This window comes from Telmatherina bonti (genome assembly GCF_933228915.1).
Source record: "Telmatherina bonti genome assembly, chromosome: 18".
Taxonomy (NCBI): Eukaryota; Metazoa; Chordata; class Actinopteri; order Atheriniformes; family Telmatherinidae; genus Telmatherina; species Telmatherina bonti.
The window spans coordinates 29,248,295-29,264,168 of NC_136616.1; the positions used below are offsets into that span (position 1 = coordinate 29,248,295).

General features: G+C 42.7%; 1 protein-coding gene across 1 annotated transcript in view; it reads right to left on the reverse strand.

Annotated features, from left to right (window-relative positions):
- LOC306769263 (uncharacterized protein) overlaps positions 1 to 15,874 on the reverse strand; it is a gene marked incomplete at its 5' end in the record, with an annotated part of 77,986 nt that overhangs the window by 42,802 nt on the left and 19,310 nt on the right. The window contains 10 exons of the mRNA XM_079257829.1: positions 3,743 to 3,907; positions 4,058 to 4,092; positions 4,177 to 4,347; positions 5,530 to 5,656; positions 6,940 to 7,065; positions 7,231 to 7,269; positions 7,489 to 7,617; positions 9,342 to 9,494; positions 13,556 to 13,590; positions 13,708 to 13,911. Coding sequence (XP_079113955.1) covers positions 3,743 to 3,907; positions 4,058 to 4,092; positions 4,177 to 4,347; positions 5,530 to 5,656; positions 6,940 to 7,065; positions 7,231 to 7,269; positions 7,489 to 7,617; positions 9,342 to 9,494; positions 13,556 to 13,590; positions 13,708 to 13,911 — 1,184 coding nt within the window. The remainder of the gene's footprint in view (positions 1 to 3,742; positions 3,908 to 4,057; positions 4,093 to 4,176; positions 4,348 to 5,529; positions 5,657 to 6,939; positions 7,066 to 7,230; positions 7,270 to 7,488; positions 7,618 to 9,341; positions 9,495 to 13,555; positions 13,591 to 13,707; positions 13,912 to 15,874) is intronic.

Consider the following 15,874-nt stretch of genomic DNA (forward strand, 5'->3'; position numbering starts at 1 on the left):
CTCCCGTGGGCTCACCATCTGCGGGAGGAGCCGTAGGGGTCGGGTGCAATGTGAGCTGGGCGGCAGCAAGGGGCGGGGACCCTGGCGGTCCGATCCCCGGCTGCAGAAGCTGGCTCTAGGGACGTGGAACGTCACCTCTCTGGTGGGGAAGGAGCCTGAGCTTGTGCGCGAGGTTGAGCGGTTCCGACTAGATATAGTTGGACTCACCTCGACGCATGGCTTGGGCTCTGGAACCAGTACCCTCGAGAGGGGCTGGACCTTCTTCCACTCTGGAGTTGCTCATGGTGAGAGGCGCCGAGCAGGTGTGGGCATTCTCATCAGCCCCCAGCTTGGTGCCTGCACGTTGGGGTTTACCCCGGTGGATGAAAGGGTAGTTTCCCTCCGCCTCCGGGTGGGGGGACGGGTCCTGACTGTTGTCTGTGCTTATGCACCGAACAGCAGTTCAGAGTACCCACCCTTTCTGGAGTCCTTGGAGGGAGTGCTGGAGGGTGCTCCTTCTGGGGACTCCATTGTTCTGCTGGGGGACTTCAATGCTCACGTGGGCAATAACAGTGAGACCTGGAGGGGAGTGATTGGGAGGCATGGTCCCCCCCCTCTGAACCCAAATGGTGTTTTGTTATTGGACTTCTGTGCTCGTCATGGATTGTCTATAACAAACACCATGTTCCAGCATAAGAGTGTCCATATGTACACCTGGCATCAGGATTCCCTGGGCCGCAGTTCAATGATCGACTTTGTAGTCGTATCGTCGGACCTGCGGCCACATGCCTTGGACACTCGGGTGAAGAGGGGGGCGGAGCTGTCAACTGATCACCACCTGGTGGTGAGTTGGCTCAGATGGTGGGGGAGGAAGCCGGTCAGATCTGGCAGGCCCAAACGTGTTGTGAGGGTCTGCTGGGAACGTCTGGCTGAGTCCCCTGTTAGAGCGAGCTTCAACTCCCACCTTCAGCAGAGCTTCGAACATGTCCCGAGTGAGGCGGGGGACATTGAGTCCAAATGGGCTGTGTTCCGTGCCTCTATTGCTGAGGCGGCCGGCCGGAGCTGTGGCTGTAAGGTAGTTGGTGCCTGTCATGACGGTAATCCCAGGACTCGTTGGTGGACACCAGCAGTGAGGGATGCCGTCAAGCTGAAGAAGGAGTCCTATCGAGCCTTCTTGGCCTGTGGGACTCTGGAGGCAGCTGATGGGTACCGGCGGGCTAAGCGGCATGCGGCTTCGGCTGTTGCCGAGGCAAAAATTCGGGCATGGGAGGAGTTCGGGGAGGAGTTCGGCGAGGCCATGGAGAAAGACTTCCGGACGGCTTCGAGGAGATTCTGGTCCACCATCCGGCGGTTCAGGAGGGGGAAGCAGTGCTCCATCAATACTGTGTACAGTGGAGGTGGGGAGCTGCTGACCTCAACTCGGGACGTTGTGGGTCGGTGGAGGGAATACTTCGAAGACCTCCTCAATCCTACCAACACGTCTTCCCATGAGGGAGCAGAGCTAGTGGACTCAGGGGTGGACTCTCCTATCTCTGGGGCTGAAGTCGCTGAGGTGGTCAAAAAGCTCCTTGGCGGCAAGGCCCCGGGGGTGGATGAGATCCGCCCGGAGTTCCTTAAGGCTCTGGATGCTGTGGGGCTGTCCTGGCTGACACGCCTCTGCAGCATCGCGTGGACATCGGGGGCAGTACCGCTGGATTGGCAGACTGGGGTGGTGGTCCCCCTTTTTAAGAAGGGGGACCGGAGGGTGTGTTCCAATTACAGGGGAATCACACTCCTCAGCCTCCCTGGTAAGGTCTATTCAGGGGTCCTGCAGAGGAGGGTCCGCCGGATAGTCGAATCCCGGATTGAGGAGGAGCAATGTGGTTTTCGTCCTGGTCGCGGAACAGTGGACCAGCTCTATACCCTCTCTGGGGTCCTGGGGGGGGCATGGGAGTTTGCCCAACCAGTCTACATGTGCTTTGTGGACCTGGAGAAGGCATTCGACCGTGTCCCCCGGGGGCTCCTGTGGGGGGTACTCCGGGAGTATGGGGTACCGGACCCCCTTGTACGAGCTGTCCGGTCCCTGTATGACAGGTGTCAGAGCTTGGTCCGCATTGCCGGTAGTAAGTCGGATCCGTTTCCGGTGAGGGTTGGACTCCGCCAAGGCTGCCCTTTATCACTGATTCTGTTCATAACTTATATGGACAGAATTTCTAGGCGCAGCCGAGGTGTTGAGGGGATCCGACTTGGTGGCCTCAGGATTGGGTCCCTGCTTTTTGCGGATGACGTGGTCCTGTTGGCTTCATCTGGTCGTGATCTCCAGCTCTCGCTTGAGCGATTCGTGGCCGAGTGTGAAGCGGCTGGGATGAGAATCAGCACCTCAAAATCTGAGACCATGGTCCTCAGCCGGAATAGGGTGGATTGCCCTCTCCAGGTCGGGGGTCAGGTCCTGCCTCAAGTGGAGGAGTTTAAATATCTCGGGGTCTTGTTCACGAGTGAGGGAAGGATGGAGCGCGAGATCGACAGACGGATCGGTGCGGCGTCTGCAGTAATGTGGACTCTGCGCCGGTCTGTCGTGGTGAAGAAGGAGCTGAGCCAGAAGGTGAAGCTCTCGATTTACCAGTCGATCTACGTTCCTACCCTCACCTATGGTCATGAGCTGTGGGTCGTGACCGAAAGAACGACATCTCGTATACAGGCGGCTGAAATGAGTTTCCTCCGCAGGGTGGCCGGGCTCTCCCTTAGAGATAGGGTGAGGAGCTCGGTCATCCGGGAGGGGCTCAGAGTAGAGCCGCTGCTCCTTCGCATCGAGAGGAACCAGTTGAGGTGGCTCGGGCATCTGGTCAGGATGCCTCCTGGACGCCTCCCTGGTGAGGTGTTCCCGGCACGTCCCTCTGGGAGGAGACCCCGGGGAAGACCCAGGACACGCTGGAGGGATTACATCTCTCGGCTGGCCTGGGAACGCCTCGGGATCCCCCCCGCAGAGTTGGCAAATGTGGCTGGGGAGAGGGAAGTCTGGGCTTCCCTGCTTAGGCTGCTGCCCCCGCGACCCGACCCCGGATAAGCGGCAGAAGATGGATGGATGGATGGCAGTGATAAAAAGGCAGCGTTGGTGGAGTCCAATCCTCACTGGAAACAAATCTGACTTATTGGACTCAAGGCCGAGAGCAAAATATTTTCCTGGTCTGAAACCCAAACAATCTTATATGGATTCGGCTCCCCAGTGGCCTTGGGCACCCCCTGAGAACGGAAGAGATGTTCTTTGACACTCTGTCCTCCCTCCTTGTGCACCTCCCTCACCCTGACTCACCGCCTTCCTGGACTGTGTGTTGTCTCATTTGAATTTGTGCTTACGTGTACAAGAGGTGTGTTTTTTTTTTGTTTTTTTTTTGTCTATCCAGAATTCGCCCTCCTGAGGCACAGTCTGGTGGTAACTGTTTTTTTTTTTTTTTTTTAACCTTCGATCCGAATTATCTTAATGTACCTCTTTTCCTGTCTGTTGTGAGGCAGTGCTGGTAAATCTGGCTGCGGGGCCTGAGTTCGGTTCGGGCCCGTCAATCTATGTCATAAATGTTGATTGTCTTTCTGTCAAATCTTGGACGAGCTGTTCTTGAACTTTGAATTTCCCCTTGGGGATGAATAAAGTATCTTTGACTTGATTTAATTGATATATAGATAAATATGTGTTCCCGTTTGCAACTGCAACAACCCAGAGGGAGGGACAATTGCAAAAAAGACCATGTGAGTGCTTGTTTTAGTGAGTATTAACTCATCCAGACCTTACCCTTCTCTGCACTGGGAGGACCAGCAAGTTGTAATACAGAGAGTTGAGAGTCTGCTTGGGGAAATAAGGCCACACCAGCTTGGCAACATCCTTGTGTGCGTAGTTTCCTTCAGGCAAACCAGTTAGCATGATTGTGGAGAACTTGGAACCTGGATGGTGAACTTGCTACAAGAAACAAAGCAAATTCTTTTTATGTATTTTAAACAAAACAGATAAACACTTCCTCTAGAAACCTTGTTGAATGTTTATAATCGTTTCATCAAAAATAATTGAAGCTTTGATGTTAGAGAAAAACTGGACAATTTGAGGGCTTACCTTAATGTAATCTGTTTTATGAATGGTAAGATAATCTAGGAGTCAAAAATAAACATCGTCACTTGCAGTAAACATGATTTATTTAATAGTTTGATACAGTTCCTGTATGTTTCTCTTACCGGGGATGTTAAACCACGGAGAAGCTGTTGGGAACAGATAGGGGATGGTTGTCATGGTGACCCAGAATGGTGGGGTGGTGCCCTGGGGAATGCCACACTTTGTGGTGGACATTTCTGCCCCGGGAATAATATCCTTGCTGTCTGGCATCGCGTTCATTTGCAGTCTTGGTGCTGCGCCAAGAAAAACACGATTTGTTACACATGATGTTATTATCATTACTTCACAGTGTTTATTTAAATTTAATTACTGGGTGAAAATGGACTTTTATTGGAAAACATGAGTGAGCACCCTCCCTATATGAACAGATCAAAACCTATAAAAGAAAATGGCAGAGGCTTAAATAGAAATGGTCCGGATCCGGGTCTGTGTGGGTGTGTGTGTGTGTGTGTGTATATGTGGGTGGGTTGGGTTGTCCTAATATTATGTTATCACTGTTAACGTGGTATGGAGAACTGGTGTAATCATTGTATTATGAGAGGCATGTTGTAATGACTCCAGGAAGAATAGTTCTACTGCAACATCTAATGGAGATCAAAATAAATACAAACGCAAACATTTGGAAAAACCAAAAAACAAGAACACAGTTCAAATCATAAGAAGTGAAACCCATTAAGCTGGATTTCTACTCATGCAGTGTCTGTTTATGTTTGGTTACGGCATAACTGCCGTACACTCAGACGTGAAACCCTCCTTGAAGCACAGTTATTTGCTAGTACTTCCTTGTAATTGGTCAGTTTGTGATTATCTGTTTCTCGATTTCTAGAGTTTCTTGCTGAGTTTGTGCTGAAAACAAGGAGGAGAAACCGGAACATGACATTGTAACCATAATCGTAGTGCAAAAGCATATTCCATCGCCGTCAGCTACGCTGGTCCTACTGCACAAAGATACAGCAAGGATATAAATCCAGCTTAAGAATCAGCAGGGCGAAATGGGAGCTGCCATTGTTTATTATCCCCAACCGCTTACAACTACCAGTGTAGGGTTCATACTGGTAACTCCAGTCATTGCAGACAGCTTGCAGGAAGGATTGTCTTGTTGTTGTAATTTGTTGTGTTTTAATAATAGGCGAGAGGCAGGGTACACCGTGGACATGCTACCAGTCCAACATACAAAGAGACATAACCACTCGTACTCACTCTTTGGGAGAATTTAGAGTGACCAATCAACCTAGCATGCAAGTTTATAGATGGTGGAAAGAAGCTGAGGTACACAGAGACAGCCCATGTATCCACGGGAAAAACATGCAAACTCCTCGCTGAATGGACCACTACGAGATGGACAATAGTGTGCATCACAATGTACAATCCTATGAAAATGTAAAAATTTAGATTTTGTCCTTGTATTTCCTTACCTTGTGATTTCCTGAAACTTCGTGGTATTTTCAACCTCTCAACTCTGTGGACATGTCCCACTTTCAGGAGGCTGTACCAAACTCCGAGTCGATCAGCATCATAAACGGACTCGAACTCGATAAAAACCTGGAACAAACAGATGTAACCATGAGGACAACCACTGCAAAAAAAATGTAAGGGCACATATAATCGTCCAATAAAAAATCAGTCATATTTGTGGGATGTCAGTCTATCCAGTTGAGAAGTAACACTGTCAATCAATTTTTCCTGCTGTTGTACAAATGAAACAAGCAACAGGTGGGAAAAAAAGAGGGAATTACTCAGACAAACCCTATAAAAGGAATGTTCCACAGATGGTGGCTACAGACCATTTCCTCTGTCTGACTGATGGTCGCGTTTGCATTTTGCCAGTGTTCTCACCGCTAGAGGTAGCAAAAAGCAGTGTCTGCAACCCACAGAAGCTGCTCAGGTAGTGCAGCTTCTCCACGATGGATCAATGTACACTGTGGCAAAACTGCCATCTGCAAAGTGGAACTTCCAAGGCCCCACCAAATGACCTCTAGCAAGTTACTAATCTGCATGTTTCTGCTTAAACTGTCAGAAACAGACTCCATGAGGGTGGTATGAGGGCCCTGCATGGAGGGTGGAGCTCACAGCCCAACACCGTGCAACACGATTGGTATTTGCCAGAGAACACCAAGATTGGAGAGTTTGGTGACTCCATAAGGAAGAATTCTACAGATTTCCTTAGCACGACTGGTGTGGAAGCATGGAAGTGATGGTCTGGGGAGGTAGAGGTACTCTGACTGTCATCAGGTACCATGATGAGATCCTTAGACCCTTTGACAGACCAGTGCAACCCAAGTTCCTTCTGATCCTTCTGATCCGATGGCCATGCTCAGCCTCATGTAGCTGGAATTTGTCATTATTTCCTTCATGACAAAGGCACTGATACTCCAGACTGGCCTGCTGCCCTTTCACCAGATCTGAATCTAATCCAGCATATCTGGAAAATCGTATCTTGTTCCATCCACAAGGTTTCACCACAGACTGATGCCCTGATCCCTAAGGAGAACGTCTGTCATCTCAGAAGCATAACCAGACTTTGTAGGGATTGTATATAGATGCATCATTTTGAATTTCCACAGAAGCTGGGGCAGCCTGATCTTTCCACTTTTATTTTGAGTATGATTCTGAATCCACACCTCCATAGTGTCATCATTTTAATATGCATTGGTTATCATCATTTTGTTCTCAACACGTTCCACTATATAATGAAAAACGACATTTAGCTGCAATATTCCATTAATCCAGATGTCCCATTTCAGTGTTCCTTTTATTGTTTTGAGCAGTGGATTTTAATTTTTATTTAAAAACAAATGCACTCATCGATGTGTGTGCGTTTGTACCTTGTTGAGCAAAGGCAAGAAGTTTTTGACGGAACCGATTTTTCTCAAAGCTTCTCTGAGATCTCTGACCTCACTCGGGGAGATGTTTTGGATGTAGACGGTACTTGTTCCATCATCGTTCAGGGTCTGCTTTGATAACAGAAAGAAAGCATTTACAACAAGCAGAGACACATCAGTTCTGGAGCTTTTTTATGTCCTCTTATCAGGATGTTACAACATTTGGCATAAAAAATATATATATTTTCCTCAATTTAAGCACATTTAGTGATAAGTAAATAATTTGTTACTCACAAAAGGCGTCAGATTCATCAATGACTTATAAAATCCAAGCTGAAAACAGAAATTAGCATATTCAGCTACAGTCCATACACTGCAGAATGAATATTTGTTAAGTACAGTTGTAAATATCAAGTTTTAACTTTTAAATAAATCAGATTATAAAAGAAACCATCTGCACAACAGAACCTTTGTTTTTATGTGTATTCTATGTTTTTTTCATCTTAAGTTTCATAACAAATGCATAAAAGGCAGGCATTTTCAGAAGCTTACCGGTGACATTAAAATGTTGCTTTTCACAACTTCCAAATGGAGTTTATGTCTTCTGAAGATGACCTGATGGAGCAGTGATGCCCTGATGATCTGCTGGACCGTCCACACATTTGGCATGAGGGCAAAAGCCTGAGAAGAAATATAAAATTCAAAATATTATCATTGTCAGCTCCTTTTTGACAGGGACGAACTGAGAGTAAGTCTAAAAAAGTCTAAGCTAGGAGCTGTGTGCATGGGGGTGGATAATTGACATCTATCAAACTCTGTTCTGCCTGTAGCAGAGAGCTACTTCAGCTAACAGATGCTAACCAGCTAACAGAGGTAGGCGGGTTAAAGCCAAGTCACACTAGCTGTGTCTCAATTCAGAGTCTGCACACTTTCAAGTGTGAAGACTGCGTAGGCTAATAAGTGTTCTACGTCGCCTGTACACACCGAAGTGCATTTACTTGCCAGTAAAATGAGACGGCCTATCTAGTGTATGAGTTTTACCCATAGTGCTCCAGTCCTCTGTTGCCTAGCGACAACTTCTGCCAAGTTTATGTAATCACTGATCCCATTTTTCACAAAAAAACACACAATTATATTTTTTAAATGACAGATAGTGGTGCCAGTAATTTTAATTTTATTCATTTTCATTTACATTTGTGATTAAATGACAAACATGGGGAGGAGACGAGCTCTGCTCTGGCTGACAGCTCGTCCAAGCTGATGTTAACTTCAGTGAAAAATAATCCTGGTCAGAAACATATACAGTCCTCCTCATATGTATTCATACCCTCCCATTAAAAGGAGGAGACAACCAGCTGCCTGTAGCTGAAATTGACCAAAATAATAATAACTTATAAATTCTATGAAAATCATTATATTATTTTCTAATTCTGGTTCAATAGAAAGATTTTTTAAAAAGCAAACAAATACGATAAAACAATATATGCTACATCACTCACACTAATAATTAGTTGAACAATCCTTTGATGTAGCCACTAGTCAGGTGTTTTCTGTTCCTCTCAGTCAGACTTCTGCACCTGTTGGCAGGTATTTTATCCCACTGTTCATAAAAAAAAACCTCTCTAATTAGTCTAGGACCAACTTGTTTGTTTGCTTTTCTTTAACTCAATTAAATGACAAAATAGTGTCATATAGCACTACATTTTAATTTAGTACGTTTTTAGTTACAGTTCCTTTTTTCAGTCTCCAGTTATTTTAATGTTACTGTTATAAATTCAGCCTTTTCTGTAAGGAAAGGGGATGAATACATTTGAGAACAACTGTAATTAAATTCATTAGTGGTTATTGGACACAACGCCGCTCTCCTCCCAGCGCCACTATGACGTATGCAACTGACAAAGCAGCGCTTGGAAGTGTGCAGACCCTGAATTGAGACACAGCCACTGCTAGCTGGCTAAATCCTACAGCTGCGTTACATTCTGCTTTTTATGCAACAGGATATCGGCACCAGTAAATCAAAGGGACACATCCCCAATTACACTGACTTTTGAGACTAAACACCTAAACAGATGAGTTATAAAAAAATTCATCCCCTCTACAGTTGTCATAAAAGTAAAACTTGACCTATTGAATTCTATACCAGGCTGTAAATATGTTTATTTTTACTGTGAAATTGGCCTTTTTAACATGGGACTCTATGGGGATTTGTTTGGTTTTGGGGCCCCTAGTGGATGAGGGGTGAACTGCAAATTTAGGCTTCACTTCAAATAGCAGGAGGTGGCCACTTGGCTAATCCCCAATCACGTTTAAAATAGAACAGGAAAATCAGAAATGATTAATTCAGTTAATATAAGAAAAACAATGAGTGAAACTTGTGAACACCCCGCCTGTAAGCTTGTGCTTACCATGCACCTCTGTGGTATGATGAAGATGTTGTCGTCGGCATATTCAAATCCAAATGTGCAGAGCAGATTCACAACGTCTGCCTCTGTGTAGCGACTGTTGTCATACTTTGGCAGGTTGGTTATCAAAAGCAGCGTTGAGTCAAGTGCAAAAAGCTGGAAAAGAGGAAAAGATTTTAACAAATTTGATGTTGTGAAACACTTTTCAATTCGCACTTGTAATTTAATTTTAGGCTGTCACGTAGAGCAGCAGTTCTCAACCTTTTTTTCAACACAATACCCCTTGTAAAATATTTTTTCAGCCAAGTACCCATTAACCATTGCTAAGGATTTTTAGTTAATAAAACCCATGAAATACAGCACTTTGTCATTTGTGTTTGGTTTATTAAACTTTTGTTTGTGTTGTCAAGGCGACAGTGACTGGCGGATGTGATTTGGCTCATAACAGGTGGGGTTCAATTCAAGTCAGAATGTGGGATTTTAGGAGGAATGAAAAAGTGTAAATCTAAATGTAAATTCAGTTTATAAATGTAAACTTACATTTCTTGAAATATACTAAAAATTTATATTATTAGATTTATATTATTTTATTTAAGGATGTTTTAAAGACAACATAAAAGATGTTTCCAAAAAATTCCAAGTACCCCCTGGAATGCCTTGAAGTTGAGAAACAGTGACAGAGTATGCCCACACAGGCATACTCTGCAGTGAAAGCTTGATGGGCCTTCACATCTATAGCAAAATCATGTAATTTACATACTGTTTCCCACTTCTGGTACCTGTTGTGCTATCAGATACTTCATGGGCCTTGCCTCTCACCCCTATTTCCTCCAGGGGCGCCATATATATAACATATTACTTTCTCAAAAGCAAGCAGTACCTTGATAAATCCTTCTACTGAGTTGATAGAAAAATCTTATTTGTGAGCCTCTGTAGAGGACAGATGGTTAGAAATTTGGCTGTAGAAGTATTGATCTCCTACTTCAAAGTGTCTCTGGAATGAGAACAACAAAAGGAGATGGCAACCCCCCTGCAGGAGATTGATCGTAAACCTCACTCTGAGTGTCCTACACTAAAAACAGATCACAGTGTTCCCAGGGTTGGGGGAAGGAACGCATATAACGGTGTCTTTCCAAGCTGAATGTTGGTTTACTTTGTCCACAGACTGGGGTCACCTGGTCTGCTGGCTTGTGTGAACTCCTTGGAGCAAGTAAAACATTTGTACCTTCTCACTAAGTGTCAGTCGTTCATTGTGAATTTTTTTTCACCAGAAGTACAAGATATCCAAACATCAACGTCTTACAACGAACCCAAATGTATATGACAGTATGCATTTTTTTCTTCCTTTTTGTGCCAACATCGTTCAACTTTATCACAACGTAGGCTCAAGTTCAGTTTGAGCAAACTTGCAGTTTTAGTTGGAGACAAGATGCACATCTTATACAGCCCGTTCAATCTAACACATTTCAAACTTTTAGCAAAGCTCAGCACTTCAGCAAAAGCCTCAACCACATATCCTCTGCTGCTGAGTCAAGGTGCCTGTGACGTTGTACATCAAGAAACAGGAAGAGCAACCTTCTCACAGCCTGACAGGCAAAGTAGAAGAGAAACGTTTGTGATCTTAAGCTCTTCCTGTGAGAAGGATGAAAAAAGTCAACAAAAAGGTGAAAAGGTCAAACTAAACTCACACAACACCCTGCTATGGACCTCATTCAAGCAATTTGTTATCAGGCTTAATCTAATCTTATCTACACGCTGGCCAGGCAGCTGATTTATCTAATCGTTGCCTTTCCTTCCTATGAGAGGTTTGGTGTAAAAACCACATGAAAGAGGAAACAGAAAAACTTTTTTCAAGCTTCCTCTTGAACCCCGGATGCATCTGATCACTTAGGTGCAAGGCCTGGTATCAACCATTATAAGCAGAAGGGGACGGGGGAAGCAGACTCACGATCAGGCTTCTTTTTCCATGATTGAAACCATCTGACTGATTTTGAGGCGCTCATTACTTTGATGTGATTATCAGTGTTCTTGAGTACGTTTTAGTGCTGTGGCAGTGTTGCAGCTTTGGAGTGGGAAATCGTAATGAAAAAATTGAGTATTGTGATTTTCTGCTACACAATTTTAAAATTGTTTTGTTTTTCTTTTTGTTTAAAAAAAACTTTTTTCAAATTAAAAAAGAAAATCATCCATTGTAAAACTTTTGTCATTTTTATGTTTTTTTTTTTTTTTTTTTTAAATCTTTTTACTTGTCTTCTTGAGCATTATAGCAGCAGAATGATGGTCTGTCTACTGTGTTGTTTTTTTTTTTCCTTATTCAAGTCAAGAAAAACGATAAAAAAAAGTTTTGTACTGTTTTTTTTTTGCCAACAAAAATCAGCAATATTGAAGAATCATGAGAATCCCAATTTAAATCGACTCGGCACCCAAAAAAAAAAATCTAATCAAATGGGGACAAAAGTATTTCGGCACAGCCCTAGTGCAGCCTGCCATGTTGGGCATCATGCAGTGCCATGAGATACTTTATATCCTATCCAAGCTGGCGGCACAGACAGCTGCCTCTGTGCTTTGCTGTTTTGTAATTTGTGTCTTTTTTTTATATTACCAGGTTTTTTGCAGTTCATCACAGAAAGTGTAACCTGCCACAAGAACTGCTGATCACATTTTACACCACCATCATCCAGTCTGTGTTCTGCAGTTTCATCACAGTCTGGTTTGGACCCGCCACCAAACTGGACAAGCAGGGTCTGCAACGGACTATCAGGTCTGCAGAGAGGATAATCCCTCCATCCAGGACTTGTATCTGTCCCGGGTTGAGAAACGGGTGCGTGATATCTATGCAGACCCCTCACACCCTGCACACTCACTGTTCAAACTTCTCCCGTCTGGTAGGTGGTTTAGAGCTCAAATACCAGCTTTCCCCAGGCTATTACTTTTATGAACAAAACCCACACTGACACACATTTCCACATACCCATGTAATATCAATTTGTAATTACTGTCAATTTGGTGTGGATACCATATAAAAAATTAGAGAATACTTTTACTTATTTTACTATTTTATTTCCTTTTTTCATTTTTACTTTGCATTTATAGTTATTTATTTCTACCTTTTTTCATTTAGCTTACTTTTTGCTTATTTATTTTTTTCATTGTAAGAACAAGGAGAGCAACTTGCCACCGGAGTCAAATTCCTTGTTTGTTTGTACGAACATGGCGAATAAAGTGATTCTGATTTCAGGGTCTAACCCCCCCACTTTCTTCACTATTATCATGATTAAAACAGCAGTATCTTAGTAAGTCTTAGTAAATCCTAAGTAAAGGAGGCCTAAACATCTAGGTTTTCCAGCAAATCCGTATGTATTTGACTGTACTGACTGAATTTAAACAGGGAAGCAAAACTCACCGAAGAAAGGACATACCTGGTCGTGTCCAGGTTTATAGAAACAATAAATCCCTTTTAATAACCCTTACAGCCAGGGAGGCTAAATATGAATTGGGTATTTCTTTAGAAAAATATCAGATTTCATAGAAATGTAAAGAAATACACAAGTAAAACCAATCCTAATATACACAGATGTCTTTCTGTATTGTTGGCCTGAAAGCTACAGAAGCCACTTGGGTGCCTCTTATAATCTGCACAAAAGCTCCATGTCATAAACTCAACTCATAAAAGTAGCTTTTGTTCAGATCGAGCTCCTTATTATTATATCTTTCATCTTTCAACCAAACTTTTGTTAGTGCATAAGTTCAGGTCCAGTTTTTGCAGATATTTACCTAAAATGGTCATCTCAAAGCAGGTTGGAAATATTCATCTTATACTGTACCAGGTGAAACACATGGCCCTTTCAGTTTTACACGTTTTCACATTTTTAGCAAACTTTTTGTACTGTTCTCAGAATTTTTTAAGATTTATGCTTTGCTTTAACAACTCAATTCATCCTAGAAAATTTTACTTAACTTATTTAGTTAATGTTAACTGTTGATGGCAGAAAACCTGCGTTTTATTAGCTAAATACATGTTTTGTCACCAGGTAACATTTCCAAATATGTTTGGAAATTGTCGATAAGGGTTTCTTTTGTCATACCAAAAAAACCAGGCATTTGTTTTTATAGTGTAAATACCTTTTAAAGTCAACTTATATATAAGGCTATAATATGGCAAGATTTAAAAAGTGCAGGAGTGTGAACCATTTATGAATGTTTTTAAGAAAACTTACTTTGGATCGCATGATGGTTTCTAGCAAAACACAGTCTGTGAGGGGGTGGGGGGGGGTAAGAACAAAAAGTCAAAAAAAAAAAGTCAGCATGCAACTCAAACATGCAAATATTTCAGATTAAAAAAAAAAAACAAAACCCAAAAACTCCTTACTCAATAATTGTAGATTCAGGTACTTCTCTATCCTCTCCCCAACAGTCAGGGGGGTGTCAGCAGTAGCAGCCGGATACGTTTTGCTCACTGCTGCGGGTGTCTTCGTTTGAACCAGGGCTTTGGCAGATGTAGCCACCGTTGTGGATGGAGCCGACACACAGCTGGTGGGTTTTGATGTTACATCTTTCTGAGTGTTCATGGCAGCTGATGGATCAGAGGAGAGCATTTACAGTATAAACAGTTTAGTCATTTTTACAAGAAAACTACAACTCTAAATTCGCTGGATTACACCAAGATGAATCACTTTCAACTGAGTGCAAGTCTAAACTACACGGAATAAACAACAACAATTACCAGTAGGCAAGGAAAAAAGCAAGAGTTGCTACTAATCTACTAGAGCTTTTAGTGTAAGAGAAATGAGTGTCAGTGTGTGAGCTGATAAGAGCGCCTGCTGCACAGTTTCTTCAGCCTACGTGTTACTTTCCTCACATACTGTATCTTGCTGTTGTTTTCAGATACATACATGCAGTATTACAATCCACACAAAAAAGGAACCTTATTAATACTTCTTAACATACATCCTACAGTAGGCTCTCCATATCATCCTGTGTGCTGAAGACAGATGTTCCTTCACATTTCCACCCATGAGATCTCATCGCAAGAGAAAATTCTCCCCATGTGATTCAAATGTATCCAAAGATAGTGAAGACACAATCTAGATAAAACTGTCTGCACAATGTCCTGAATGCATTTGTAAAGGCATTTACACACCTACTCCAAATGTTTCTTCCAAATAATTTGCATGGTAATATTTTTTATGGAATCAATATCAAATTGACATTGACACTATTCATATCAGTGACTAAATTCTGTCCAGCGATTTTGCAAGGTTTTTTTTTTTTTTTTTTTTTTTTTTTTTAAACTGAGGTAAATTTTTGTTAATATTTGCATCTGACAGATTGTAATGAACCCATCAAAGAAGGTTGGCTGACTGATAGCGACAAAGTGTCGCTATTATTTTATTCAAACTTTCTATCACCATGGCCAAGCATTGTTATCATTTCTTTCCTTCTTCTTCAGTCCTGAAGCGGCCATGGTCCAGCTCCAGTTCCTGGATTAAACAATGAAACTTCCCATGTTCTGTCCCCTTTTCTAGAATAGGATGAACTCAGCAAGCTCATTTTGTCTTTTCTTTTACAGTATCAGCACACTGTTGTCATGGCTTGATGTGGAATCCACCTTGCAAGTTTGTTTTAGAACTTTTATAGTTTATATACAAATTCACTTCGCACTTGGTGTGCATAGACAAAAACAGATAATTTACCCCTGAATTATTTGCAGTTTCATGTCGTTTATTCACATCGGGTTCTGGTGAGTAAGAGCCTTTGTGGTGTGATAAATGCTAAACTAAGTACAACCAGTAAGGAAATTTATGTTTGATATTATTAAAGGAGAAAAATAATTGACCAATTTGTGTTATCTTATGCATGGTTTTAAAACCTGATTGGTCACCTTTACAGTGAGGTACAACTTGTAAGGGTCGAGCTTCAGTGGAATGAGTAACACAGCTTAATGTGTGGGTGGTGATTTAAAAAAAAAAAAAAAAAAGAAGAGTGAAAATCCCCTGTAATATTCTCCTGTTGGTATTCCTGATTATTTTGAGCTTTAAGTGCTGCCAGGTGGTTTCCAGTCTCAGATGAATAAACAGCGCCTAACTGACAGACACAGGTAGTGATCCCATATCTCTAGAATCAGGAAATATCATCCAGGATCACAAATCTTTCTGTCGAGATAAAAGATGGGCATATAACAAGCAGCCAACATCGAATTATATTCCACAAAAATGGTGACTCAGGGGAGAAAAAAGGAGGCCTGACTAGATCAGAACGGTCTGCATATACTATCAAAAAAGATCGGAGGGCTTATTGTTTTACTGATTTGGATACATAACTCAGAGTGTGTTAATGAATAATCAATTGTAATGCTACCAAAGGGATGCAATTAAAATCAATTACTTGGAAGAGTCAAGGTCACACTGTCTTTTCTTGATTCCTTTTTTCTTTTAGAAAGTTCAATCATCACTGCACCTAGAAACTCAACCAAAGATTGAAAGTCAACAGGTGAATATTTGTGGAAATTTTGGCACATTTTTTGGGGCAGAACCCAC